This window comes from Pelodiscus sinensis, chromosome 14 (assembly GCF_049634645.1).
Source record: "Pelodiscus sinensis isolate JC-2024 chromosome 14, ASM4963464v1, whole genome shotgun sequence".
In the NCBI taxonomy this organism is placed as follows: Eukaryota; Metazoa; Chordata; order Testudines; family Trionychidae; genus Pelodiscus; species Pelodiscus sinensis.
Window position 1 is genome coordinate 36782040 of NC_134724.1, and position 27126 is coordinate 36809165.

The 27126-nt window shown below is 57.3% G+C and overlaps 1 protein-coding gene across 1 annotated transcript; it reads right to left on the bottom strand.

The window, feature by feature from the left end:
• Positions 1 to 980: 980 nt before the first annotated feature.
• Positions 981 to 27043, bottom strand: SNX1 (sorting nexin 1). The gene is made up of 15 exons (XM_075897490.1): positions 26819 to 27043; positions 16172 to 16274; positions 15048 to 15178; positions 13407 to 13473; positions 12303 to 12346; positions 10229 to 10370; positions 8840 to 8918; positions 8195 to 8270; positions 6205 to 6318; positions 5952 to 6045; positions 5140 to 5345; positions 3196 to 3339; positions 2480 to 2560; positions 1849 to 1920; positions 981 to 1398 (listed from the first exon to the last, which is right to left on the bottom strand). The coding sequence occupies exons 1-15, from the start codon at positions 26936 to 26938 to the stop codon at positions 1348 to 1350; spliced, it is 1524 nt and encodes a 507-aa protein (XP_075753605.1). The 5' UTR covers positions 26939 to 27043; the 3' UTR covers positions 981 to 1347.
• Positions 27044 to 27126: the final 83 nt, after the last annotated feature.

Here is a 27126-nt window from a genome sequence, read left to right on the forward strand (position 1 = left end):
GCCTGGCAGGGTCAGTTGGCCCTGACCTGATTCCAACTCCACCATCCCATCCCCACAGGGCCCCTTCGCTCTGAGTGCTGGCCTGGCCAGTGCAGGGAGAGGCGCTTGGGCCCAAGGTACATGTGGGGGGAAGCATGGAGGTGAGTATGGGGAGGTCTAGACCCCTTTGGGCATCAGGCTTCAGCCCCCAGGGGCTCAAGTCAAAATTGCTGCTCCAGGGCGACTGGCAGGGCTTGGTCTCCGTTAACACTTCCAGGTCAAGCCGGCCACTGGCAGCGGCTAGGAGCCTGCACAGGCTGGGGCAGAGATTCTGAAAGCACGACAGCTCCAAGCAGAACTAAGCTGCACCAGAGAAGCTGACTGGCCCCTTAGTCCCACTCCCTACAGCACTGGGGACAACTGGCAAGCTGCCTGAGCGCCAAGGCCTTTCCAGAGCCTGCCAGGGGCAGCTGGCGTTTGTGCAGTGCCTGCTGCACTACCCGGCTAGGTAAGCAACAGGCACAAGGGGCAGTACGAGACTGGAAGCCCTCGCTAACCAGCTCCCTGCAGGCTCCAGGCAAAGTCCGGTTTGAGGAAGTTCGTTTTCCTGACCGCAGCGTTCACAGCCTGTGGTTTGGTTGTGGCCTGATGCTGTAAGACTCCCACTAGCACAGGGCCTGGTGTCATGCAGCCACAAGGGAGCAGAGACTCCTGAGTTCAGGCCGAGCTCTGGCAGGAGACCGGCTGAAGCAGGAGCAATTGACACTAGCGCCGACTGCGAGTTGCTAGCCCAAGCAGTGAGGTGTCGAAAAGACAGTGCAGCCAGTTTCCACTCTGATCCTCAGTTAATCCAAACACTGGAAATGGATTTCTAGCCTCCCGCAATATACTCAACAGAAGCCATTCCCTCAGATTTCAGCTTGGTTGATAAGACCCCCACCCACCCGCTGCCACCACCCTGCAGCAGCTACTCAGGAGAAAAAAAGTTAGCTCATTTGCCCTGATTTTTAAATATTTTATTACATAATTTTCATGGCACTGCAGGAGTAACAGAAAACCATTCCCAGGTCCTAGAGCCCAGCCTGAAAAATATACATTTTATTTATATACACGTTATGAACCCCTCCCAAATGCACCCAATGGCAGGTCTTGGCTGAAAGCAGGAAACTAGTCTCTCCATTAAGAAAATAGATATGAAGCTAAATCAAAAATAGTTAGAAGAATTACTGTCAGGGTTCACTTCTCAGCTGCGGGTTCTCTAACAGCTCTGCGGAAGGCATCCAGTTCAGGTCCGTCTGTGAAAGGCGAAGAGGTACAGTGTATAAAAAGGCAGAGTATGTCGGGTGTGTCCTGGTTCGCTTGGTCTGGTTAGGAGATGGCCTTCGCTTCAGGTAGGAACGCCTCCCAGTACTTCACCAGCTGCAGAGACCACAAGGAGACAAAGGACAAGCCGTCAGCAAGCTGCCAGCCAAATTCCCAACTGGGATCTCGTGCTTTAAGGAAGACACCTGTTCCCTCTACAAGGGGGAATTTGTACCTGGTGGTACAATGGAAGCAGTGACGGACCAGGCAGACCTTGGGGGGTGTTGGTAGCCTGGCTGGATACAAAATTGCCTTGCTTAGCTACTCCAATGTGGGCTACAAGTTTCCATGTTTAACTCACCCATTTTTCCTATCACAAAACAGACAGCTCGACCGGCTCCAGCCACTGGAGAGCTGGTCAGGTCTCTGGTTTACCAGGGCAGCAGGCTGTCTGGGAGGCTTAGTGGCTGGTGACCCAAGATACAGCCTCCTACGTCTGGCTGACTGACAACTGATGCCAGGAGCCAGTCAGCAGAAGGGCGGATGAGCTGCTGGCCAGGGACTCACCTGCTGTTGTGAGTTTAAGAGCGTCTCAAGGTATTTCGTCACATTGTTCCGGAAGTCCCTGGATTTCTCCTTCTGCAAGAGAGACAGGCAGTTAGCTCAACCTCCCGTGCTCAGCGAGTGGCTGCTCCCCTGCTGCCGGCAGCACCCAGGAAGCATCGCTTCATTTCCAGCTCCTGTTGGCCCCCTCGTGGTCTACGCCACAAGCAGAGAAGCTGCCCTTGTACCAACCGGCAGCCATGGGCGAGACAGGGATCGGCAGTGGCTGGGAGGAATCCCCAGCAGAGCTGTCAACGGCCTGAAGGCACTCCACAAGGTGCCTGCAATAAGCTGTGGGACCCTGCTAGCCTGGTGCCCCATTCCATAGCCAGAGCATGCCGTGGGGCCGGCCTGAACCTGCATCTGAGCAGCCACCAGAGCAGTACAGGCAGGGGCTCTGCTGGGAACCAGTTGGCCCCTGCCCACTCAGGTGGAATCGAGGACACGGGAGCTGGCAAGGTTTGGAGGAGTCCCTCCCGCGCCCTGCACCACTCATCCCAGAGCAGCGGCGGGGCAACCGGCAGCACCCAGAGGCGGAGGGGAACGAAGACGGGAGCGGGCGGTCAGGTCTGGTACTGCACGCGGGGCCCCGTACCTCAAACCGGATCACCTCCTTGCGGACCACGGCAGAAACCCGCTCGAAATCCCGCTCATACTGCGTCGTGCGGGACTCCCACTGCGAAGAGCGGGAGGTAGGTGAATGCCACGCCCAGGGCCTGGCCGACTCCCTGCCTCCTCCGGTACGGCCACTGCACCGAGCCGCCCAGTGCCAGCCCCCACCCTGCCAACTTGGAGGTCCCCTCTGGGAGAGCCCCCAGGCTCTCGCAGGGCTACTGCAGCAGAGCTCCCCAGGAGACCAGGTCCCTCGGTATCTCTGCTACCAGCTGCCACCACTGGCAGAGCCCCACCCCAAGCCAGAGGGAGCGAGGTCGCTTGCTCCAGAGGGGCCCCCTGCGGACAGTGCACTGGGCAGGTCCCACCGAGGGCAGAGTGCCCCCTACAGCACCAGGCCTCTGCTTAAACCATACTTCTCACCAGGGCCAGAGCAGACGTCACTGGCCAGACCCCAGCCCTTCCACTGAGCAGGCTGCCCGCCTGCCGGGCTCAGGACAGCTCCCCATTGGGTGGACAGAGCCGCTGCCTGGCCCAGAGACAGGCCCCTGAGCCTCAGTGCTGGGCCTGCTGGAGGGACCTTTGAGGTGCTGGTTTCACCACCAGTGGCCAAGGCTACGGCCCAGGCAAGACATTGCCCCAGGGCCCCCTTTGCAGGTGCCCTGGCTGGAGGGCAGCGCGCCTCCCCGTGCTCCTCACCTCCGAGATCTCCTCTTTGGCCTGCTGCAGCTTCTCAGGTTTGTTGGCCCACAGCAGCCTGGCCTCAGTCTCCCGTTTCTTCTGCAGCATGGTCTGGGCATCCTGCCAACGCTGCCAGGTCTTCATGCGCTGGTCAAAGGCACCCTGCCGGGGGGCAGACAGGAGTCAGCCCGGCCACAGCTTTGCAAGAGGCTCCTGGTGGCCGCTATGGGGATGTTTTAAGGCAGCAGCTCGTGTGTGGAGAAAGGAGACCTGCCCGCGGGGGAGTCTCTGAACTAAGGCCACAGCTGCTCGCTGCAGTCTTGCGGGTGCAGCCTGCCCTTCGGAGCACTGCGCCTGTAGGAGCCAGAGACTCCTCGTGCTTCAGGAGACCCCGATCTCACCCCCATGGGACCAGGAAAGGCTCTAGCCCCACCAGCTATGGTGGGGAGACCAGGGTACACGAGTGCCAGGACAGGGCGTGGCTCTGCAGCAGCTCTTCACAGGCCATTGCTCTACCCCTCTGGGAGCTCAGGGTCACCGCACCCCGAGGACGGCCACCGAGTGAGCCTGGATCTGCTGCAGTCGCCACGTCTGCCCGCGGGTCGGGGGAGCGGAAGGGGAGGCTGGAGAACCAAGGAACAGGAGGTTGCCTGCCACCAGGAGCCCCCCGTGCAGTACCCAGTGCCACGCAGGGACGTGCTCCAGCGAGGCCAAGCCGGGCTCTACTGGAGACCTCGGAGTGACCCTTGCTCCTGGGCTGCCAGGGACCGGGCACGGGCTCCTCTTCCACTGGCAGCTGGAGCAAGTGACCCCCACTCGCCAGGCAGGTGCAGCGTGGGCACCAGTGACACGGGCAGGCTATGCCTCCCCTCTTGCCCCTGCAGCTCCTGAGGAGCCAGGCAAGGACTCAGCCAGCCCTTCCAACCCAGGAGCTCAGTGTTAGGGGCTTGGTTTTTAAAAGGGAAACCACCTTTGCCAAAAGCATTTCCAACACCAACAGACCAGCCCTGACCTCCTGCGGGCCCCCCCCGCAGAGTCCACGCAGCTTCCTGACGAACAGCAGGGCGAGCCCAGATGAGGTCATGAGGACGTACAGGCCAGAAGGTTTGAGTGCTTGGCTGAGTTTATCTAGCCCCACAGTTCCCTCCCCAAGCACGCCCTGAGCCCTGTCTGGCCGGCAGAACCGCAGCAGACATACTGAGCAAGGCCTCAGACTGGGGGGATCCGGGTCTGCCAACCCCCTAATCCCCAAGCCAGCCTCCCTCCCTGGACTCCCATGCAGCGCATGGCGCCAGCAAGCTGTGATGGCGAGGAGCCACTTTCCAGTTTGCAGAGACTGGACAAGAGCAGCAGTGCTGTGTGGGGGACCCGGCATAGCCAGGACAGCTGGTTCCTGGCTCACCCCAGGTTCCCCCTGCTACTCATCAGCCTTTTAAAGGCATTAAGAGCCTGCCCGTTCTTAATACATTTGAAGGGCAGAACCGCAGCAGTGGGACTGGGTGAGAGCTTATTCCTGGCTTGTGCCCAGTCCCTGCTACTCCCCTGCAGAGACAGTGCTGGGGGGGAACTGGCTTTTAAGCTGGCTCCTGCTCTCCCCCCAAGCCAGAAGCAACTAGTTGAGGGACTAGTCGACCGATAGGCTTGTGCTTGTCCAACTGTCGACGAGTCACTCACATCCCTAGTCTAGTCACTCGGGTAGAGCAGGTTCCTCATCCACACTATGAAGCAACAGGAGCGACTATGGGCCCTGGTAAGAAATGCAGCCGGACTAAGGCTCAGAAGTGCCTCTGCAGGGCCCAGCGTGCAGCTTCATCTCACAGGCCGTCTGCACACTGCGCTGGGGCCTGCGCCTCCCCCAGAAGAGCCAAGGTGGCTGCTTCCTGGCTTGTCCCACTCCAGGGCCCCGCTGCGGCCGGCCCCGCTCTCCTGCAGAGGGCTGCCGGCCGCCCCAGGGCTGCTTACCCTCACGACCGCGAGCAGGCGGACGTAGTCGCTCAGGAGCTCGGCCAGGAGGAAGAAGTCGTTGTTGGCCTGTTCCTGGTGCAGCTGTTCTATCTTCTCCTCCACCTCGGCCAGCTGGGAGAGGGCCCGCGACAGGGCCGTGTTGTCCTCCGAACTCCCGAGCATGGCCAGGCTCTTGGAGAACTGGGCGGTGTTCAGTACTAACTCTGAGGGGGGACGGAGAGGGCGTGAACAGAGCCGACTGCTGGGTGGTCAAAGCGATGCAGCCGCCGACAGCGACCACCCAGCGAGGGTTAGCGCAGCACGGGGCGGGGCGGCTAAAGGGGGCTTCGTGTCAGTAACAACCAATCACCCACGTGGGGAGTGGAAGAGAACCAGCTCCCAACGGCCCCGAGCTTGGAGAGAAGGCCGAGCGGCTGCAGCTGGCAGCAAGAGAAGGGCAGAAGCCAGGGGCCAGGCACACGCGGAAACTAGGGGCCGTGACACTGCTGCTCCCCACAACAGGTGTCTCCCTATCGAGTTCCCAATGAACGCGGCCGAGGGGCAGCTTAGAACTGGAGTTCACTCAGTGACTGTCCAGACACCACTGACTCTGCCCCTTCCCTGCGGCACGTTACGCCTCCCAGCCAGGAGATTCCAGCCAGGGCCACCCTTTCCAGCTCAGCTTTCCTCCCTGCTGCAAACAGGATGAGCCAGGGCAGCCCCAGGAGGGCAGCACAGAGCTGGCTCACGGGAACAGACTGGAGCGCTGCTCCGTGTTACGCAGGCGTCTCGGCAGCGCCGCTAGCCCAAGCTGCGTGTTCTCCCTGTACCTTTCCTGTGGCTGACGAGCATTTCTACCGCCGCATGGAGCTTCCGGAGGCGCTGCTCCTCACACTCCACCTCCTGAAGTTTCTCCTCAAACCACTGCAAGGGACAGAGCCACAACTGAGGCGAGCGCGCACGTTCTCGGGGCAGAACGACCTGCTTGGGACTTGGCCAAGCCGGCTCCCCTCTGAGCGCCCAGCCCAGAGGGTAGCGTCCCAGTCCAGGGAAAGAGGCAGCGCAAGGCCGCTGAATACTCACCACGTCTGATTCGTTCATCTTGATGGTCATTTTGCTGACGGCATCGGTGGCTTTGTTGAACATCTTCAGTATGCCTGCCCCACTGAGCGTCTGGGTACCAACCGCGCGGGGCAGCTGTCAAGAGAAAAGCCTCTTTGGCTGTCTGCTCGGGCAGCTGAAGGTTGTGGTGCAGCAGCGCCATGGGCATCGAGAGCCCGCGAAGGCGTCTGGCTGGCTCCACGCTGGCCATTGGGACGGCCAGTTGGGAACAGAGTCTCGGCCGGAAGACGAATTCCAGCTGAGTGGCTAACGGGTGAGTGCTGCCAATAATTGAGGCACAAATCTGCCTTGGCTCCTAGTGGTCTGGCAGTAAAGCTCTCCAGAGCGTTGAGCCGTTTACACTAGAGTGGGTACTTGGGGCCTCAGGGGGATGGCGGCCGGGGATCTGTCACCGGGCAGGCTCAGCTCAGAGGCTAACGCCCCAGCATCTGCAGGAAGCCCTGCCAGGACTGGATTGCTCATCTGAAACGGACTCCTGGGCTATGTCTACACTCTAGGCTGCTAGGGCCAGTAATATGCAAATGAGGCTAAGTGGATTATCGCCAAGCCTCATTTGCATACCTGAGCCACCATTTTTCAGAAGAGGCTCTTGCACAAGGAGCGTCTACACTGCCCCTTCTTGTGCCAGAAAAACCCTCTTGCGCAACGCCGTTTAATAGGTGTAATGGCGTTGCACAAGAGGGTTTTTCTGGCGCAAGAAGGGGCAGTGTAGACGCTCCTTCTTGCACAAGAGCCTCTTCTGAAAAAAAATGGTGGCTCATTAGGTATGCAAATGAGGTGTGGCAATACTCCATGCTTAGCCTCATTTGCATATTATTCGCCCAAGAAGCCGTAAGTGTAGACATAGCCCTAGTGTTTTAATGGCAATTAAACTTGAGCTAGCTGGGTGCCGATTGGCAAGCTTGCCTCTGTCAGCGCCCCCTTCAGAAGGGAGCACAGGAATATCGTCTGGCCTAGCTTGTAGCTGTGCCGGCTGCAGGATGTTGATGCACAAGGCTGGGGGGGAGCCCACGCATCTCTCAGAACTAACATCTGGTGGGGAGAGATGAGCTTTTGGCTTCAGCCTGGGACACCAGCTCCGCCCGGCACAGTGGTCTCAGGACCGGACAAGCAGCCACATGGGAGAAGGTGGCTCTGAGGAATCCTTGCTTCGGTGTCGTCCCCTTGGGCCGACTGAGCGGGACGGTGCTGCCGCACGGGTAGTTTCCTGGGGTAGTTACACCCGTGCAGTTGCTCTGCACAACAACCGCGGCCCAGCCAGACCACGTCAGTCGAACTAGGAGAACGCCGGACGCCAGACCCAAGCAACACTGCAGTGCACAGAGGGGCCTCAGCCGCCCGTTCTCCCCAGACTGTTGGACTCTGGCCGGCACTGGGCAGCCAGCTGAAGCTCCGGCACCCAGAGAGCTGGGCCTCAGGCCAAGGCCTGCTCTAGCATCTCATGAGAACATCCCTCGCAGCAACTCCGCACCACCTGCCTCACGGTCTGCACAGGCCTCAGACCAGCCGGTGGACGGCTCTGCACAGCTTGCACAAGGTCAGCGAGCGGCAGCCAGACACTGGTCTCCGAGCCAAGACCCCTGCGAGCAGTGCAGCAGGCTAGTAAGGGTCACAGGCAGGGGAGGTGTGCCCCTCCCCGTGCCCCTTGGGGGGCCCTCTCCACTGCAGTCTGCACCCCAAACCTCTTGTTCCCTGCCCCACTCTGCCCCAAATCTTTCACCCCCCAGCTGAAACCCTCAGCCCCCTCCCCGCCACACACTGTCTTGGGGACGTTAAAGGCGCTCAGACTCCTGCCGTTCTGGTGTTGAGAGCTCCTGAGCAGGGCAGAGCAGGGGAAGGCCAAAGTGCTGCCAGCTTTGACACGCATGAAAGACGTTGAATGTTACGCCCCAGAGTGAAAGCGACCGAATGAGTCGGGCTCCTTCCTGAAGGACATGCACCCTGCACCAACCTCTTCCTTCTCCAGGAATTCCCGCACATCAGGGTCCTGCAGCATGGCTGGATGGCTGACGATCCTCTGCAGGTACCTAGAGTAAAAGCGTCTTAGTAACGATCTGTCCAGACCTTGCTCCCTTAGCTCTGTTATTACCAGAAGTGACGGCTGCACAGTACCCGTCCCGCACATTACAACACAACCGGGACAACGCAGCTGAGCTACCAAGACAGCTGGTGCTGATCCAACAAGCCGGTCCCAACCGCAGATCTAGGCCTCAGCTCACAAATACAAGTTACCCTCCAGTCTGGACTCACGTGGGCCTGGCTACAGAACTCTGGCTGATTCCTGCACCAAGCCAACGAATGGCGTTGACCCCGAGCAGGTTATTTACAGACCCCGATCAGCTGGTACAGAACCTCCACGGAACTGGTGCCCAGAACCTGCCTGCCTAGACAGGGTCTCCGGTAAGAGGGGAACCCGGTTTGCTGAAGCCATGTGGTTGCATTTTGCTGGAATCACGCCAGCCCAGCCACTGAGCTTGGCAAGCCTGCGCCCCACCTCCAGTGGAGGTCAGTGACCTTCCTTTAAGGCCTCCCCCCCGGTATGTCCGCTTGCGGGTAGCTGCGCTGAGAGGCAGGCTGTCCCGAGGGCAGCCCCTACCTTTCTAGAGCAGCCCGTCTCTTCTCCAAGAACTCTGCAGAGGAGGAATCTTCTTTCCCAACTTTCACTTTGGTCATTCCTGAAATGGCAGACAGGAGACACGACTTCATTTCCCCAGCACCGGGCACTTCCCCAGCGCGGCAGTGGCAGGGGAGAAAGGCGTCAGGTACAAGGTAGCAGCAGAGAGGGGAAAGCGGTTTCCACCAGGAAGCAGCAAGAGGATCCTGTCCCAACAGCAGCTAGGCTGGGAAGGGAGACAGTGCTGCTGCAAGGAGAGAATCAGTCTGGATTCTGACATGAAAAGCAAGCCAGTGCCGATATTGTGTGCACCGACACCAACTCTGGCTGGAGCATAGCTAGCTAGGGGGCTAGCTCAGCCATTTACCCAGGGGCTCGCCAGGCTGGATGAACGTTTTATGCTCGTCAGACGTTATTCATTAAGAGCTTCTCCGAAGCCAGACGGGGGATCAGGCGTTTACGGTGGCGCACTTGGCCAGACGGTGCTGACTGCTCCTTGGCTGGCCGAGCGTTACTTGAAGCCAGCTGCTCTTACAAAAACGTTTCCCCACTGAGACTCTGGAGGGTTTGTCTCGGTCTGGCAGTGAGATCACGCCAGCCAGTAGGCTCTGCACCAGCACGGGGTGGAAGATCTCTGGCTCCTGGGCTGGGTCCGGCCTCCTGGCTGTGGGCTGGAAGCCCTGAGCCCTGGGGCCCCCATGGGGACTGCAGCACAAGAGCCCCGAGGCCAATCCCACTACAGGCAGGGCTGGTTGAGGAAGGGGTGGGGGCCCCACAAAAGAATCTGAGTCTCCAAGAGTCCAGGTCTTTTCGTAAGTCCCCACCAGCCAGGGGCTGCAGCCACTCGAGTCCCTGCAGGTTTTCCAGTCGTGTCCGACCAGGGGTGGGAGGAAGCTTCACATGCTGCCACCTCCCACCCCTGCCCTCGGCTGTGACCCAGGCTGCCCTTTAGCCCAGCAACCTGCTCCCCCCTCCAAGGGGAGGTGCCCACAGCCCAGTCCTGAGCCCCCTCCTGCACCCTAACCCCCACCACAACCCATCCTGAGCTTGCACGCCAACCCCCCTGGCTCTAGCCGGGAGTCCCCTCCTGCACCCCAAACGCCTCATCCCCAGCCCCACCCTCAGAGTCCTCCCTCCCCTCCCACCTCAACCTGCAGCCTCCCCTGCACTCCGCCCCAGGCCCCCCCCAGACGACTTCATCTAGCCCTGACTAGGGCTGAGTGAGGCCCCCCCCAGGGCTCAAGAGCCGCCACCACAGTCTGATTTTTCAGGCCCCCGACAGAAGAGATTCCCCTCCCCCCGCACACTCCTGGAAAGCGGAGATGAGACCCCACAGCACCGCCTGGCGGCAGTTTCTGCCCGGCCCCTCACCTATTAAGCTCTTCTCCGGGGGCGGCGGGACAATGAAGCCATTCTGCGTGTGCTTCTCCGACAGCTTCTCGTACAGCCCCAGGAAGTCACTGAAGCGCCTTTTCGCCGAGAACTTCTTGCTCCTGAACATGGGCAGGCTGGTCTGCGGGAGAGCCGAGCGTCAGCACCCACCGCGCAGCTGAGCCAGGCAAGACTCCTTCGCGGGAGGCTCCACTAGCAGCTCCCCTCCCGCTCCCCCGCCCACAGAAACTCGGCCACCTTGAGCCTCCGTACCCAAGTACAAGTGAAGAGACACGGCTACGGCAGAGTCCCCTCAGGACACCACACAGCTGCTTAGACCAGACCGCCGAGGGCAGGCTAGCTCTGTAAAGGGGTTAAGGTTCGTGACAGTCTGGCCAGGGAACTCCTGACCAACCCTAGAGGCTTTTCTACGCCTCCCGACACTGGAAGCCACAAGACCAAGCTGTCGGGGTGTGCACATGGAGGGACAGAGTCGCTCGGTCTTCCCTCCTCACATGCACGAGGGTGGAGGGTCCCTGCCAGAATGAACGTGGCAAGCTGACAGTCTTTACTACACCAACAGCTTTTCCACATTAACCCCCCCCAGCTGAGCAAGAGGGAACTAAGCCCATGAGACAGGCCGCAGAGGGGGTCAGAACAACAAATACAGCAAGCACATCCGTTGGTCTCCTCAGGCCCAGGGCATGTAACCACCAGCACACTTGTCAGCCATGCCAAAGCCAGGGGACGAGCATCTCCACTTCTACAGCTGGAACGTCAGGCTTTCAAAGCCACACTGCTCCCCAGGCGCGAGCGGCTCGTGCTAGTTAAAGAGCAAGCGCCACCCAACAGTAGGTTGTGCGTAGATAACCCAGCAACAGCAAGCAGCTGGAGTCACCAGAGTAACTCCCTGCCAGAGCAGGAAGCTGCAAGTGTCACGGGGTCACTACAGCAGGTGACATTAGCTGTGGCGCTAAAGTCGAGTGGGCGTGTTCGGTCTGGAAGAGGCACCGCCCTCAGGACAGGAAGCAGCTGACCGACGAGGCGGGGAGAGACCGTTCCGTCTGCTGTAACAAGCCTGCCGCTGATCTCTGCCAAGGAGCTGCTGAGAGCCAGCCGGCCGAGGACCGGCACGGCAGTCATACAGCACGGGCCTGGAGGCCTGGCCAGGGACAGTAACTGGCAGGGGGACAGTCATGCAGCTGGGGTGGCAACCACAGACCTTAGCCAGCCTGGAGCCCCGGTAGCTAGCCTCTGAGGTCCAGCACAAGCCCAAAAGGGAAGCAGAATTAGGAGTGCCCGAACGAGCTCACTCCTCACTGCTCCTCCGAGCCCCTGGGCTTGTCCGGGAGTCACACCCAAGCTTCTAGATGCTGAACTTGGGCACTGCTGCGACACTCAGCAGGCCCAGAAAGGACAGGGAGCTGGGGGTGTTTGGCAGGGAGCATCGTTAGCCTGTTCGGCCCCTCAACAAGAGCTGGGGAAGCACAGGGAGCACAGCCGGAGTCTTGTGCATCCGGCAGCAGCAACCGAGGCCTCTAAGGCTGCCCTGTCACCGAGCCACTGGTCACGGCTGGCTAAGGGACGCCACCAACGCCCCACCACCATTCCTGGCCGCTCACCCCTCTCCTTGCTCTGGCCCTGGCAGGGACAGGAGCTTGTCCAACTCCTGCCAGCTGTGATGGAGAGGCAGGGGAGGGGGAGAAGGGTTTTTACACATTCCTCGCTTGGTTTCAGAGCCTCTCTTGAGGGAGACTGGTTAGATGGGGACTGGCTTCCTGCCAGCCAACAGTAGAGCCCCTTATCCTGCCTGCGCCAGACACTTCACTAGAGACACTCAGCCTCGAGGGGAATTAACAGCAGCTGGACGGACCCTCCGTTGTGCACGAGGAGCCAGCCTTGGAGCGCTCGGACGGAGGGTTTAGGTCCATCCTGGCTCAACAGGCAAGGCAGCAGCAGGCTGACCTAGGAAGGAGATGGCTGGAACGGTCCAGTGTGAGCAGCCCTACGCGTCAGCCATTGCGGGAGGAAGGGATAGTGAAATCCCAGCCGAGACGGGGGCTCCTGGACGTACCTGGGTGGAGACCGTGTAGGCGACATAGGCGTTCATGCCATCCCCTGCAGAACGGGCAAGAGAACAAAGCTGTTAGGTGCCAGTAGGGAAGAAGCTGTAGGCTGGAGGGCTGGCCTGCCCCACGCCTGGCTCTGGGGAGCACAACAGGCTCCCAACGTGCTGCTCTCAGAGCTCCTGGCCAGCTCTGGGGGCTGCTAGCACAGAGTGGGGACGTACCCCCCAGCACACGGCAGCTCCCATTAGAGGAGCTGCTGAATTCCTGCCAGCCAGCGGACAGCAGCAGGCAGGGCCCTCCTGGTACGTCCCGAGCCGGGCATTGGGCGCTGACAGTTAGCCCGTTGTTGCACTGCCAGCACCACACATCTGCCTGAGGTCGAACAATGCTGGGGCTGTGCGCAGCAGGAGGCAGCTACTTAGCAGCAAGCTGGCGGAACCACCCTCCGCTCCCGTGGTTTCTTTGCAGAGACGCCACCCTGGCCAGGCAGAGCAGACACGTCTCCTCCAGCAAGCAAAGGGGCTGTGGGCCGTTCCCTGCAGCCGGAGACCCCCACTTCCACCCCCTCCTGCCGCTGGCTCTCGGGGTGCCTTCGGCCGGAGATCTGGGCAGAGCATGTCCATCCTCCTGGCCAGTTCAGTGGCTACCTGAGTACTGACTCCAGCAGAACAAGCCACGAGTGCAGGAAGCCCCGGGGCTGGTGAGAGCGCGGTGCTGTCAGGCTTCATGCGGGTTCTCAGGCCACGCGTGGGTACAAGGTGGGTCCTACAGACGCCGCCATCACTACTTGGCATTCTAGCCCCTACGGTCCCTCAACGACCAGTCTCTAGCTAAGAGCGCCGATCTCGGAAGCCAGGCAGGAGCCTCCTTACAAGGCAGCTAGGAAACGTGCTGCCGCTGGGCCAGGCCGGCCGTCGAGGGCAGTCCATTTACTGGAAGCACAAGCTGGCAGGTGTCCAGACCAGCCACCAGCGAGAAAGCCCACGGAGGAGACCGACGCTTTGGGAACGGCTAGGAGGGGACTTGCAGCCCATCCACACCTTCATGCGTTACACCCTGCTGTGCTCCTCTTTACACGCCACAGCCATCGCTGTCCAGGGGACACTCACCAATTTTTTCTGGGTCACTCACTCCCACAGTCAGATCGAACTTGTCCTCCTGTTCCTCTTCCTCCAGCTGTTTGGGGAGGAGCACACAGCATGTCAGCTCAACCCAAGACCAAGCTTTCAGCCTGTCCCAAGCCAGGCAGCATGTTACACAGCCAGACCTGGGCTTATCCTTGGGCACGTTGCATTGCCAGGCCCGGGCGGCATTCTGGTGCAGCATGCCGACAGGAGCCTGCTCCCAGCAAGGCAAAGGCAGGCGCCAGTCACTGCACTTTGACCCCTCTGCTGCACCCACATGGACCCCGTGAGATCCGGGAACCCAAGGCAGCTCGGCCACCGTTCTACACCGGCCCGCAGGTCAGAGGAGTGAGGCAGCCAGGAGGCTCCTGTCACACACAGCTGGGAGGATATGGCCCAAAGAAACCAGTACAGGGCGTGGGACGCCAGCCTGGAGCGGCCCTGCCAGCATGCCCCCTACCCCACGACCTGGGGTGGAGGCTGGAAGAGCCCATGCACCAGGTCTGCCCCTGTGGCTCTCCCCACAGCTGCCTGAGCCACCAGAACCCCTTTAGGAGCAGCCCCCCGAGGCGCTCAGTTAGGTGCAGAGAACGCCAGAGGCACTTAGTATTCAGAGACCCCTTCCTGGGCCAAGGGGCTCGCCCACTGGAGACCTGGCCTCTGCACACACCGGCACCCTGCCAGAGATTTGGGTGAGGCTTTGGCTGGGCCCTGGTTGGCCTAGTGTATGTGGGGGAAACAGGAGGTGCTGGGCACAAAGCAACAGCTTCCTCCTGAGGGGACCTTGTGCCCAGTCAAATCTCTTCTCGGACAGCCCCACCTTTGGCCTTTCTATGGAGCCAGGCCCTCGCTGCGGGGACTGGATCTGAGGGCCTGGCCTACAGGCTGTGCACAAGGACAGCACGGGAAAGCTGCTTGCAGCGAGCTAATGTTTTACGACAGAGCAGCTCACCCTTCCGGCCGGGAAGGCAAAGAGCTAGCGGAAACCAGCACCTGGGCTGTGTGCCTTGGGCGTTTGCACCCGGGGCTGTTACTGTAACGCTGTCTCAGTTGGCCGTTATACAAGCCGCAAGCCCGGCTGTCTCACAAGGCTGTTTGGTTTTCTGCAGATACACACAGACCGAGGCTCAGAGGGCCACAGGCAGGTCCTACTCTAGCTGAATCAGTCACAGGCACTGGGGTTACAGCCCCCCGTGTACCAGCTGCCAGAGTACACAAGCTGCAGCACTGCACCGCAGCCAGGTAAGGGCCTGATGCCCGTGGAGATGGGGGTGCAATTTACACCGACACCGCTGCAAGCAGCTTTGTACCGAGCTGCTACTGCGGCGGCAGACAGTCGCCTGCCAGCAGCACAGCACGTCCACGGTGGGCTGCACTCCCGAGCCGGAGCCTGGTCACTCGCTCGGGCTGAGCCTTCTCCCTGAACCGGCCTCCACAGTTCCTTGGCACAGCGTCCTGTTCTGGGCCCGCAGGCGCCACCACCACACAAGGAGAGGCGACTGCACTCCAGGGAATCTGCACCCCTGGACGTTAGTCTTGGAGGGGGCCCCGGGCACTCTACCCCCGAACACATGCAGGCCACCATCCAGGCAGCTTCGAGGGCAGGGGGAACTGGGCAGCGCTCACCTCCTCGTAGCTCTTTGGTTGGTGCCTGGAAGAGATGCTCGCTGCTACTTCCAGAGGGACAGGGCTGGACACTTTGGCTGGCTCCTTCTGATTGTTTTGTGAACTGTCCAGAGACAGCTCTACTGTGGCATCTGCAGAGGGACAAGAGTCGCCCGCAAGGGAGAGTCGGTAGCTGTGCTAGCCCGCAGGCACCCGGTCCCAGAGAACGAGGCGAACGCTTGTGCCAGGCGGCGGTCTACTGCCCAGCCTCGACATGACACTGGCTGACACGTTACCCTCTCTGCGGATGCTTCCACTGAGCTACAGGCCTCTCATGGTGGGAAGCCAAGCGCTGCCGCCTGTTGGGAGCTTTGGCCTTCAACTTTGTCTCCCCCACACACTGTTCTCCCCACAACAGAGAACTGCTGCCTCTCGTACTAGCCAGGGCACCAGTTCTGCCTTGTGCTAGGAGCAGCTCAGTGGTACCTGCAGGGGAACAGCAAGAGCAGCCGGGACAGCGTCTAGACCGAACCTGGACCGAGCGGTCGCTCTGGGATCCTACCAGGACGCTCTCCAGAGACTGCTCTGACAAGCCTGGAGCCCTTCTCTGGCCAGTGAGGAGTGGCAGCGTTTCATGGGCTCCTTCCCGCCTCCCCGCTGCTGCAAGGGGCTGAGGACCTGTGTCACTTTCAGCTCCTCCCCCCCAGAGCTGCTGCAGTGCCCTTGTAACTGCTCGGGGAGTCCACAAGTGGCTGTGTTGCCCACACCGGGACGAGGAAAGCACCGTGCCCAACACGGCGGGATCTGCCTGCACACTCCAGGAGGGCACGTCTCAGCACCAAGTGCTGCACTTGGCAGAGCTGGGGGTTCAGGCTTCTCCAAGCAGCTGCCAGAGTGGTTGCTCTCCCACAGCAGTTAAGGACCCCCCCCTCCCCCCCACACACACACACCCTGGTGCAGCTTTCCCCAGGAGAGCCGGTTACACTCCAGTGTCCAGAGGACAGGGAGGCACCAGGCTTCCCACAGATGCCCTCCCCCACAAGCATGGACAGGAGCCAAAAAGGCTGCAGGGGGCTTGGAGGCTGCAGCTGCCTCCGTCCCCCAGCGAGAGCTCGAGGTTGTCCCACCCGTGCAGGGATGCTTACCCGCAAACAGGTCCTGCTCGTCCTGCTCCACGGGAACCCCATTCTCTCTGGAGCTGCTGCTCACCAGGACAGGAGACTGCCTCGTGGGCGACTGGGGCTTGCTCTGAAAGCAGAGAGGCAGCGGGTTTGAGGGGCTGCTGATACCAATCGCTTCTACTCCCCAAGGCAGCGGCTGCTCCAGTTACCAACCGAGCCCCTGCAACTGGGTCTGATTGTAGGGTGGGTGACCCCTGGGGGGCCATGGTCACGTGACTCCCAGCAACAGAGCCCTAGGCACCAGCCTACAGAGCTCCAATCCAGGGACGCTGCAGAGATCTGACTCGTGCTGAAGCGGGCAAACTTTGGATAACTGCAGGAAAACGAAGCTTACTACTTAGGGAGGGACGGGCACTGACCATGTAGGTAGGACAGTAGCAAGACACTAAGGACTCCCCATGCCACATTAGAGGGTCCCTGGGCTCTGCAGGAGCCTTTTATTTAAATGAAGGGGAGCTCTAATTGCTCAGGTGTCTCCACATCAGGGAGACGGGTTTTGACAGACTCCAGTTCCCACTCATCTGCTGAGAACACCAAGCTATTTAGTGTCTCTTGTTAGAGGAGGGCTACTGATTTTACCATCCCCAGCGCCTCCTGTTCCGCCGCAGCAGCCGTCTCTCCAGCCTAGCAGTGACTGAGCTGCAGTTCAGGAAACTTCTGCTGGTTCCCTCCCATCAGTGCCCAATGCCCCCCTAGGCTGACTGGCTGGAGATGCTGGATTTAGTGAGCTCAGCAGGCACTTACTGCCCGTAGGAAGACAAGTCCAGCAAGCCAGACTTCCCCAGCCCCCGACACGAGCACTCCTCTGCTAAGCGCCTCGCGTGAAGGAGCTCACGGGATGCAGCCAAGCACGTTGCTCAGAACGGAGAGAAAGGGGGGTTGTTGCACGGCGGGCAGTCCTGCCGTAATGAAGCCCACTCAGCAGATCAGCGTCCCAGCCACATTTCAGCTCTGGTGTTGCTTATCCCACTCGGCCCGGAGAACACCACTCCGTTGAGACCCACTGAGGCCCTGCTGGAATTTGGAGAGTCCAAAGGTGTAGGTCCCAGCCGAACGCCTGCCGCTCCATGCGCAGTGGCACAGGGATGGCTAAGCAGGAAGGGCGGTGCCAAGAGAGCCCTGACCACCACTAAGCGATCACCTGGCCCAGGTGTTCCAGCGCCCTGCGGCAACACAGCAGGGCTCCTACACGTCGCCAAGCCAAGAGCAGAACAGGAGTAGCAGGGAGGGAGCCCTTCCAGGGAAGGAGGGGGAAGCAGGTCACTCTGCTGTGTGCTTGTGAGATTGAAGATCAGTGCGAGGTCTGGTGTGGGGGTCTGAGCAGGAGGCCCTAGACTGCTATTTGATAATCTCTCACCCCCACAGATCCCTGAGAGGTGGGCGACTCAGGAGCTCACTCCCATGCTACCCGAAGCGGCACACCAGGGTAAAGAGAGCCAGATGTCCCAGCACATGCTTCCAACTTGGGCCAATAACCCCCAAGCCCCTGCCCCAAATGAGCGAATGCAAGGCAGGAAAGAGCCCAACAGCAGAGTGGGGATCCTCCACTTCACTGCCCTGCACGTGCGACGATCTGCCTTGTGCTCAGGGCACACGGTGCCAGGAGCTCACAGGCCGCAGGCTGGGCACAGGCTCCGGAGGCCGAGTGGCTGGACTGGAAGGGGAGACAGGTACAGAGTGACACCTGAAGGGTCTACTATCAATTAGTCGCTTACATCCCTATCTTGTAATTGGGGCCTGGCAGCCCTATGCAAAATGGGAGCTCACAAGTGGGAAGATTTTGATTATGTTCCCATCACCTACAACAGTGTCAGTGGAAGGATATACAAGGGTGACAGGCTGGATTAATGCCCGACAGAACCATCCTTCAGTTAAGATAACGTCCAGTCGATGAGCAATATGGGGGTGGAAGTTAATGGAGCCAAACTGGTGAACAAAATAATGTAATGGGGGTGATAGATGGAAAGTGCATCCTTTTGGGGGCCCTTCAAGTAACTTTGTGAAAACAGTGACTCTCCCCCTCAAACACTGAAAACAGATTTTCCACCTAACACCAGACCTTGGCATACCAGTGAGTATAAGTGACTAGTTGACTATCCAATTAGCCAGTGTTTCCCAAATGGTGTTCCATAGAACCCCAGCGTTCCACAAAGTGAAAATAAGGGTTTCACAGAAGTTTCTAGGATTACATTTTGGGGCAGCTTATGTCAAGAATACTCAGCTTTATCAAGATGCGAAATTAGTCGTTTGTTACCCTTCACCAGCACACACTTGTGCAAAACTGGGTTCTCAAGTTATGCAGCAACAAAAACAAAATACAGCAATCGACTAAATGCCATGCCAGGTGTGCAAATCCAACTTTCCAGTATTAAACCAAATATAAAAAGAATCTGCCAAGCAAAGCAAAACCACTCTTTGCACTGCAAACTACTAATATAATGCATATTAGCTTGAGCTTTATTTTTGTACAAATGTGATTTGTTAAATGTGCAATTAAGTGAAAGGTCAGTCTCATGACCTTGTTCAGCATTTGTTTATTACCCTTACATATTTGTGGTCTACTGTTTCAGCTCCATATACAAGATTTATTAGGGGTTCTGCAAAATTCTTTCAAGTTTAAAAGGGTTCCGTGGCCAAATAAGATTGGGCAACACTGGGATAAGCATATGCTTACCCGACAGTCGACTCAGCTAGTTGCTCCCCCCACCTTCTGCCTGTCAGAGAAGCAGCAAGCGGTGAAGGGAGAAGAGGAGCTGGTGCTGGAGAGGGCCACTTAAAAGCCAGTTCCCCTCAACACCGTCTCCACAGTGGGGGGCATGCAGCAGGGAACTGGTGGCACTTCCACCTTTGAAAGGTAGCAAGAGCAGGGGACTCAAGCGGTCTGCTGGCTCACCACACATGTTTTGCTTTTGACATATACAATGTACATTTCAAAAAGCAGGGAGCGTGGGGCCAGCAGCGGGCTGCTTAGTCCATCGCTGGTCCTCAGCGCTTCCGTGTGTGGAACGTAGCAGGAGCCGGCAGGGTGCATACTACATGTCACAGGCAGAGGTGCCCTTATGACTAATTGAACAGTCGTTGATGCAATTTGCATCAGCTGATCAATTGCATTAGCTATTCAATTAAGCTCCATTTAACATCCTTACCAGTAAGCCGGATTGTCACCAGTAAAGACCCTAGCCTGATCCATGCAAGATTCTGTGCAGTCCTCCCCTCCCTTTCCATCTACCACCACCTTCTTCCTGCCCATAGCTTTTCACACGATCCTGTGACTAATGCACCATCAGCAGAATAAGATCCTCTGCTCCATCCAGGCCAGTCCATCTGAAGGAGGACTCAGGAAGGGAAGGGGACCTGACCAGACCGGCCAGCATCCCTACCCAGAGAGGTGAGGCAGGTTCAGAGTAACGTCAGCTGTGGCCAGCCTGCCAGGCCAAAGCATCCGCTGGTGCCTGTTTTGTTAAAAAGCAAACAAGCGACTTATTCATGACTCAAGTGACTGGAGCAAACCCTTCCTTCCCGTCAGGAAGAGATACCGACAAAATAAAAAGATCCTATTCTCTCAAGAGGGACTTGATACTTTCTTGCATAATTGAAACATCACCCGATTCCAGTGCTGTGTGTTGATTCTTTTCTGTTCAAGTTTTCCCCCTTTGACACGAGTTTTCTAGTGCTTTGCCATGGTAGTAAGCAAGCAAAGGCCTCCATATTCCAAACTTCATTAAGAGATAGCAGGACACCGTCACTGCACCATACCAACTTCTTCAATTCTGGGCCCGTTTACCAACTCCAAAGTAACACTCACATGGTACGCTGACCAAGGCAGAAGAGGATGTAATGGATCAGTGACATCTGCAGAGTTTCACATCCTCTCTCAAGAACCATTTTCTACTATCTCACTTACAGGCACATTTAAGACCAGACACCTACCAAATAAAGGCGGAAAGGGCAATTTCAACAGAGCTCAAAGTCCAACTGAATCTCCGCTCCCTTGGGCTTGCCCGATTTAATAGGTTGCTGGGAAAAGCAGCCAACAGCAGCAGAATCTCAAGTCACCAGAATCTCACTGCTTTACTTGAAACCACGACCATTCTCTCTGCAGACGGACACGATTGTTCTGCAGGGTTAGCTAGCAGGGCTCCCCTACAACATTCCAGAGCACATCTCCTACCATCATCAGCAAGGGGCTTGTGAGTCCTGACCCGTGATCCTCCCTATGCGCTGCTTGTAGGGAGGACAGAGACCTACAATGGCTAGAAGACCATGAAATATTAGCCCTGTGAAACTACTGCAGGATATTGATGCATGAGGTTAAGAAGAGCCAAAAGGACCACCCCTTTGCCTGGACAGGATTCTCTGAGCATGTTCACTAGCCAGGGAAGTCATGGCATCTGCCAGCCCATAGACACAGAGGTACAAGGCGTTATTCAGGCAAGGTCAGGAGGGAAGCTCTTTACACGAGAGCATGTATGAGGATGGGGAGGCTGGCTGGCTGGGCTCTCCCCCCGCCCCCAGCATCTGGCAACAGCTGCTGTGAATAAAGGACACCCGACTGAGCACCACTGCTCTGGCCTGGCAATCCCAGAGTGCGGCTGTATGTTGTTAACTCTCTCCTTACTACGGGACTATGGCTCATGTCCCTACGCTGCTGCTCATCACGGACACGACACCCACCACGGTCAATATGCAGGGAAAACCAGACAGATCCAGGCAGCTAAAGGGGGCAGGAGTCAAACAAGAACCAAGGACTTGCCTCTACCTATCTAGGGAGTAAGAAGAGGTTGGGAAGGGGTCAAGGAGAGGCAGGGCCGAGCCAGGAATCTCAACATGTTTATCCAGATTATCAAGTCCCCGATTCATTGCTGAAGAGCCAAGCCACTTCTGGACCCTCCTCTCGCCATGTCTTGGCATCAAACAAGGGTCCTCTTCTAGCGCCTAGCAGTTTACTCATTTATGACCCGACAGGCTTAAAGTGCAGGTTTACTCAGCTGGAAAGAGGGGCCCAGAGGTTTCACAACCCGGCCCTTCGTAAGAGCCATGGGAACTGCGCAGCAGGAGCTGGAGCATCAGTGGCCAGCATTTGAGGAAGCATCTCTACAGTGAGTGCCCACTACCAGCTGTTTGCCCGCCCTGTATCAGCAGCGCGGAGTCCGGTGTGTCCATTAGCTAAGGTACAGCCACCTTCCAGGCAGGTGAAGAAACACGAGACTTGCACGAATCGTCAAAGCTTTGCTCCACGTGGCACAAGGTGGGTTAGAGTTTCGCTCCTTTAGTCCCTTGTGGCCCCTATGCCTAGCCGAGAAGAGCTAGAACTTCAAAAGCAAGCAGAGAATGAGCTCCAGAAACCAGTTAGGATTTAGGCCGTTCGTTTTCCCTCATGCTGGTGGTTACCATTCTAACGTTTCCTTAATGCAGAGCTGGACACACATGCACAACCCTCTAGGCTTTGTCTACACTTGTTCCGCATCCCAAAAAATAGGTTAGCTGTTGCCAACAATTCCTCAGGTCCTGCCTGCACTACCAACACTACAAACAGCATCGAAGGCTGGCAGCAGCCAAGCTGATTACAAACCCGCGTAGCAGAGGCCTACAGTGCTAGAAGCAGCCATGGTGGCAACACACTACGCAATCCAGATCAGCTCTTATACCACCCTGTCACCACAGCATCCAAGCACCTTCCAGAAGTGTATGAAGGGCTAGTCTACACGAGAAGCGCTGTGTGCGGCTGTAGTGCGTCGGAGAGGACGATGCTGATAGGCGAGAGTTTGTCAGTATAATAATCCCACCTCCATGAGGGGGGGTAGCTATCTGGGTGGGAGCTCTGACCCATAGTGCTGTCCACGCTGACCCCTAGATCTATGCAACTTGTTGCTCAAGGGGTGTCACATCTGAGTGACATAAGTTATATGGAAGCGGCAGTGTAGAGTTGGCCTCAGTGACATGACTTACTCCTGTCACATGCTATACATTCTCATCTCTTCCCAGGAGGCTCTCAACACTGCTAACCACCACCAGTGCTGGCAACAGGAAATGCAGCAGGGCAGGCAAGGCCCAAAGACGAAGACCAATGGTATGTTGACACTTGAAATGCTGCAGCACTTTGGAATAGCTGCTTTCTACCAGCATAGGAGGGGCTCTTCTGTTGCAGTAGTTCAGGAGTTGCCAACCTATGGCTCCAGAGCCACATGTGGCTCTTCAGAAGTGAATAGGCAGCTCCTTGCATAGGTACCAAATCCAGGGCTGGCGCTACAGGTGCCAACGTTCCACTGGGCTGGAGGGGGCTCACTGTTCAACCCCAAGCTCTGTCCTAGGCGCTGTCCCCTCCACCCTGCCTCCCTAGGAACCTGCCACTTCCCACCCTCTCCGCTGAGCCTGACTTACCCCTGCTCCCCCCTCCCCAGTGTCTCCCACAGAGAGCACTGATCCCAGTGGGCAAGAGGAAAAGGAGACAGGGACACTGACCAGTGGGTGGGATGTGCTGAGAGTGGTGGTGGGGATATGAGCAGGGCTGGGGACATACAACTGTTGCTCTTTGGCAAGGTGCGTTGGTAAATTCTGGCTCCTTTTCAGGTTTAGGTTGGCCACCCCTGCTGTAGTTAATCCACCTTCTAGAGGTGGCAGATGGGTTGATAAACCCATCAGCATAGTGTGGTTTAAAACTCTGATCTCACTGGCATAGCTCTGTGCCTCAGGGGCATGCCCAGTCAGCTTTCAGTGTAGACCAGCCCTATGGCTCTTCACAAGAAAGAGAAGAGATCTAGGGGAAGGATGAGCTTCTCAAAGGCCTGACACCTCTCAAGTCTTCCTATCAGTGGCCAGTTAACTGGCATCAAGTCTGATGTACCTACCCCCTCTAGCTGTTGAAGAGAAAAAAGCAGCTCCCCTGCCTTCTACTCCAGAGCCACCTTATAGCAAATCCCCTCTAGAACTGCAGTTTTATCGCTAAAGAGTCTAGTGTCTGACTGTTGCTCAGAACGCCATATGCTACTCATGGAAGCAGAGCATTTGTACTGGGACCCACATATTAACCCTCACCCCCACCCCACATAGCTCAGTAAGAGACCAGCTTTGTCAATTTCACACTGCTGCTTGGGAATGCCTCTGCTGCCCAGAGCTCTGACACTGGTCTACCAGCAGCCTAAGGTCACATTAGGAAGCATCTTTGCAGTCAAAGCTGGCATGTCACTTTAAGGGACCCTCTTTCTGTAGCAGCTGGCATTAACATAATACACAAAGAAAAGGCATCCCACTCACTGTCTTATTTCAACTGTGTCCTGAACAAGCCTTTTTAGGCCTGCAACCTACTGACTCTGCTCCCTTCAAGGCCAGTCTATTTAATTCTCCTTGTGTACTAGCAGACCTGTTTAGCTGCCACCCCCAGGAATTCCGGGTACTTTACATTTTCAAAGCACAGCACCAGTTATGTTTTGCCACTAGCTGTTAGCGAAAGCAAAGAAACTTCCAAAGTTAAGATTTCATCCGTTGATTTTACTCTAAGCATTGTTTTCCAAACAATTTCTTACAGAAAAAGCCATGCACGTGGCGCATCTGGTCCCTAGGAATCTATCACTTGTTTGTGCAAATCTGGCTTTTAGGAGCCAGGCTGTCGTAAGAGACATGTTTTGCTAGTTACCACTGTGTTTATATTTGATTAAGAGGTGATAAAGTTAAGCTCTGACAGATGCAGCTTTTGTATTTTCCTATTAAAAAAGAGTAGTTAACTTAAAGGTGACAATTTTAAGAAGTCGATCTTGTGCCCTTTGCTTCTTTGAGGGGGAAGGCATCCTAGGTCAGTTTCTCTCAACTTTTTTTTTAAAGAAAGTACCTCTTTTAAAAAAAATTATAAGTGACCCCAGTATCTACAGTTTTCAGGCACACCATTTCTCTCTACCATTGCAACACATTTGTTTAAACAACTTAATCATAATCAGGCGATGAAATGTTTGGGTGTAAGTAGTACAAAAATAATAAAGCACTGTAACACACAAAAATTCAGTTCTCTTCAAATGTCAGTTGTGTTGACATATTCCCAAGACTTCTCTCGAATACCCCTAAGGGTACTCGTACCATGGGTTGAGAAACACTGCCCCAGGTTTTTCCTTGGAAATACCAACTTTGGTCTTCCCTGTTGGGGAACTTGCTGGGACTCGTCATGTGTTTACATGTATGCACACATACATAAGTAGTTCACACACTTCAAGTGGGTGTAAAGGGTCTAGAATTTTTAAGACTCCATTTCTCCAAATCATTAGTTCATTGAATTTTGACCTGTTAGCAAAAGAACACTGGAATAGGGAATTAAAAAACCCTTTCCTTGGTTCAACTTTTGTTCTTGGCTTTTGAGATATTATTAAACTAGTTCCATACTGGACAGGACCTAGATGTCAAATACAGGATGCTTAAAAAAGGGACAAAAGAGAAGCCACAAGGCTAGTACCCTCTACTACTGCATGTTTCCACCAGCATCCAAGAGAGATTTAATGCAACCATCACAAAAAAAATGAGAAATAAATTAAGCAATACTTCCACAAAGGTGAGGAGGTCTAAGTGCACTCAGCAACCCCTCTGCCTTTCATCCTACACCTACATCCTATTCTGGAAATAGTCTTAAGTATGGCTAGAAAACTCTTGACTTCTACAGGCACTAAAAGTGCCAGCAATATAGGGCTCTTGGACCATCCATGCCAGGGGCTCTCAGTTTTTCTGAGCCAAGCCCCCAATATCATAAAGGCTCCACAGTCCAGCTGAGCCACAATTGGTTTTCTGCATGTGAAAGTCTGGGCCAACATTAGGGGATGGCAAGCAGGACAACCGTGTGGGGCTGCATGCCACAGGAGTCCAGCAAAGCTACATTGCTCAGGTTTCAGCTCTCTGCCCAGGGCTGTAGCAAATTTAACACTGGCCATGCTCAGTGGACCCCCTCCACCCCTGAAAACTGCTCATGGCCCCATGTCCTGTGAGCCAGTGCCCCAGGCAGGTTATGTTGCAAAGAGCACAGGTGCCCAAAGGTAGAAGGGCACACAAGAGCAAGAAGGAAACACTAGCATTCCTTTGCTTTCTGAAACCCAGCTGTTCACTAGAAGGTACTGCACCTGCAGTGAATCATAAGAGAAGACCAGTAAGCATTAGTGGTTTCCCCATCTTTTTACAAGACAAAAGGAAAGCATTTGGCATGAAGTTTTAGATTGCCAGATTTAATCCTTGCTTGTGTAATTTTAATACCTTGTATATTGAGCCATTGAGAGCATTTCCAGAAGATATAAGCTAGTGGGGCACATATTGAAACAGTAAATAAAATGAAGAGTGATCCCAGGAAGCCAAAGTAGTATCCACTCCGCCAGCTCTCCTTACACTGCACTTCGGTTTGGTGGCTACCTACAAGCGTATCATGTGTCTTCCTTGAGGAGATGACATTTTAACTCACTTCTCACATAGACCTAGAATGAATTACTGATGTGAATGTGTAGCTAATGCTCATAAAACCCCCTGACAGGTCATTTAAAAAAAAAGGCAGCCTACTTTACAATAGGGAACATTGCTTACTCCAAGCACTACCCTCCCTAGGAAATTCCCTTTGACAGCCTTGCATCATTACATTGTGTTGAAAACAGTTCACAGCTGTCAGGAGTGCAACAAAACTCCCATCATATCACAAAATGTGATGAAACATGCCACCAATGTGTAACCAAAACAAAAAACGAATGTATCTATTGTTAAACAGGCCAAGCCACATGTTTTTTGCCAAAAACTCTTAATCAGTTATGGCAGGATTCCTCCAGGCTTTTCCCCAGTGTCCTAGTGAGGTTTCAATTTCTCTGACTACGTGTATTAAGAATTAGGGATATTTTTGTTGTGCAAGACATAATGAAAGAATAAAGACTTCTCCCAACCTCGTGTTTCTCAACCAGTGGTACGAGTACCCGTCAGGAGAAAACTGATTTTGTTCTTAAGGGCTCAGGGACAGGCCCCCGGCCCCGGCCCCGGCCCCCCCCCCCTCCCCCGGCCCCCCCCCCTCCCCGCCCGGGGGCTCGGCCCCGGCCCCCCCCTCCCCGCCCGGGGGCTCAGGGACAGGCCCCCGGGCTCGGCCCCGGCCCCCCCCTCCCCGCCCGGGGGCTCAGGGACAGGCCCCCGGGCTCGGCCCCGGCCCCCCCCTCCCCGCCCGGGGGCTCAGGGACAGGCCCCCGGGCTCGGCCCCGGCCCCCCCCTCCCCGCCCGGGGGCTCAGGGACAGGCCCCCGGGCTCGGCCCCGGCCCCCCCCTCCCCGCCCGGGGGCTCAGGGACAGGCCCCCGGGCTCGGCCCCGGCCCCCCCCTCCCCGCCCGGGGGCTCAGGGACAGGCCCCCGGGCTCGGCCCCGGCCCCCCCCTCCCCGCCCGGGGGCTCAGGGACAGGCCCCCGGGCTCGGCCCCCCCCTCCCCGCCCGGGGGCTCAGGGACAGGCCCCGGGGCTCGGCCCCCCCCTCCCCGCCCGGGGGCTCAGGGACAGGGCTAAGGGACAGGGACAGGCCCCGGCCCCCCCCGCCCCGCCCGGGGGCTCAGGGACAGGGCTAAGGGACAGGCCCCGGGCGGGCCGGGGGCAGCGCTGACCCCGCTGGGGCGGCCCCGCGGACTCACGGCGCCGGTGAAGATGTCCTCGCCCTCGGCGTCACTGTCCGCGTCCCCCTCGGCAGCGGGGAAGGGCGGGGGCAGCCGCTCCACGGAGGGACTGGAGCCGCACGCGCCGCCCGACGCCATGTCCCTGCGCTCCGGCCACTTCCGCCTCGCAACGGCCCGGCGGGGCGGAAACGCCAACGAGAGCTTTATGGGGAGAGAGCGGCGCCGCGAGCGGGGGCGGGGCCTGCTGGCCCGGCGGCCAGGGGGCGGGGCTCGGCCAGGGGGCGGGGCGGAGGGGCCCGAAGAAGTCCTGCGGGGGGAGGAGCCAA

Excerpts from the sequence above, each read along its gene's own strand:
- SNX1 (XM_075897490.1), bottom strand. The coding sequence starts at position 26,938 with ATGGCGTCGGGCGGCGCGTGCGGCTCCAGTCCCTCCGTGGAGCGGCTG. Across the intron at positions 12,347-13,406 it reads GAGTGACCCAGAAAAAATTG|GGGATGGCATGAACGCCTAT; the intron begins GTGAGTGTCCCC and ends CCCGTTCTGCAG. Across the intron at positions 10,371-12,302 it reads CCTACACGGTCTCCACCCAG|ACCAGCCTGCCCATGTTCAG; the intron begins GTACGTCCAGGA and ends GCTCTCCCGCAG.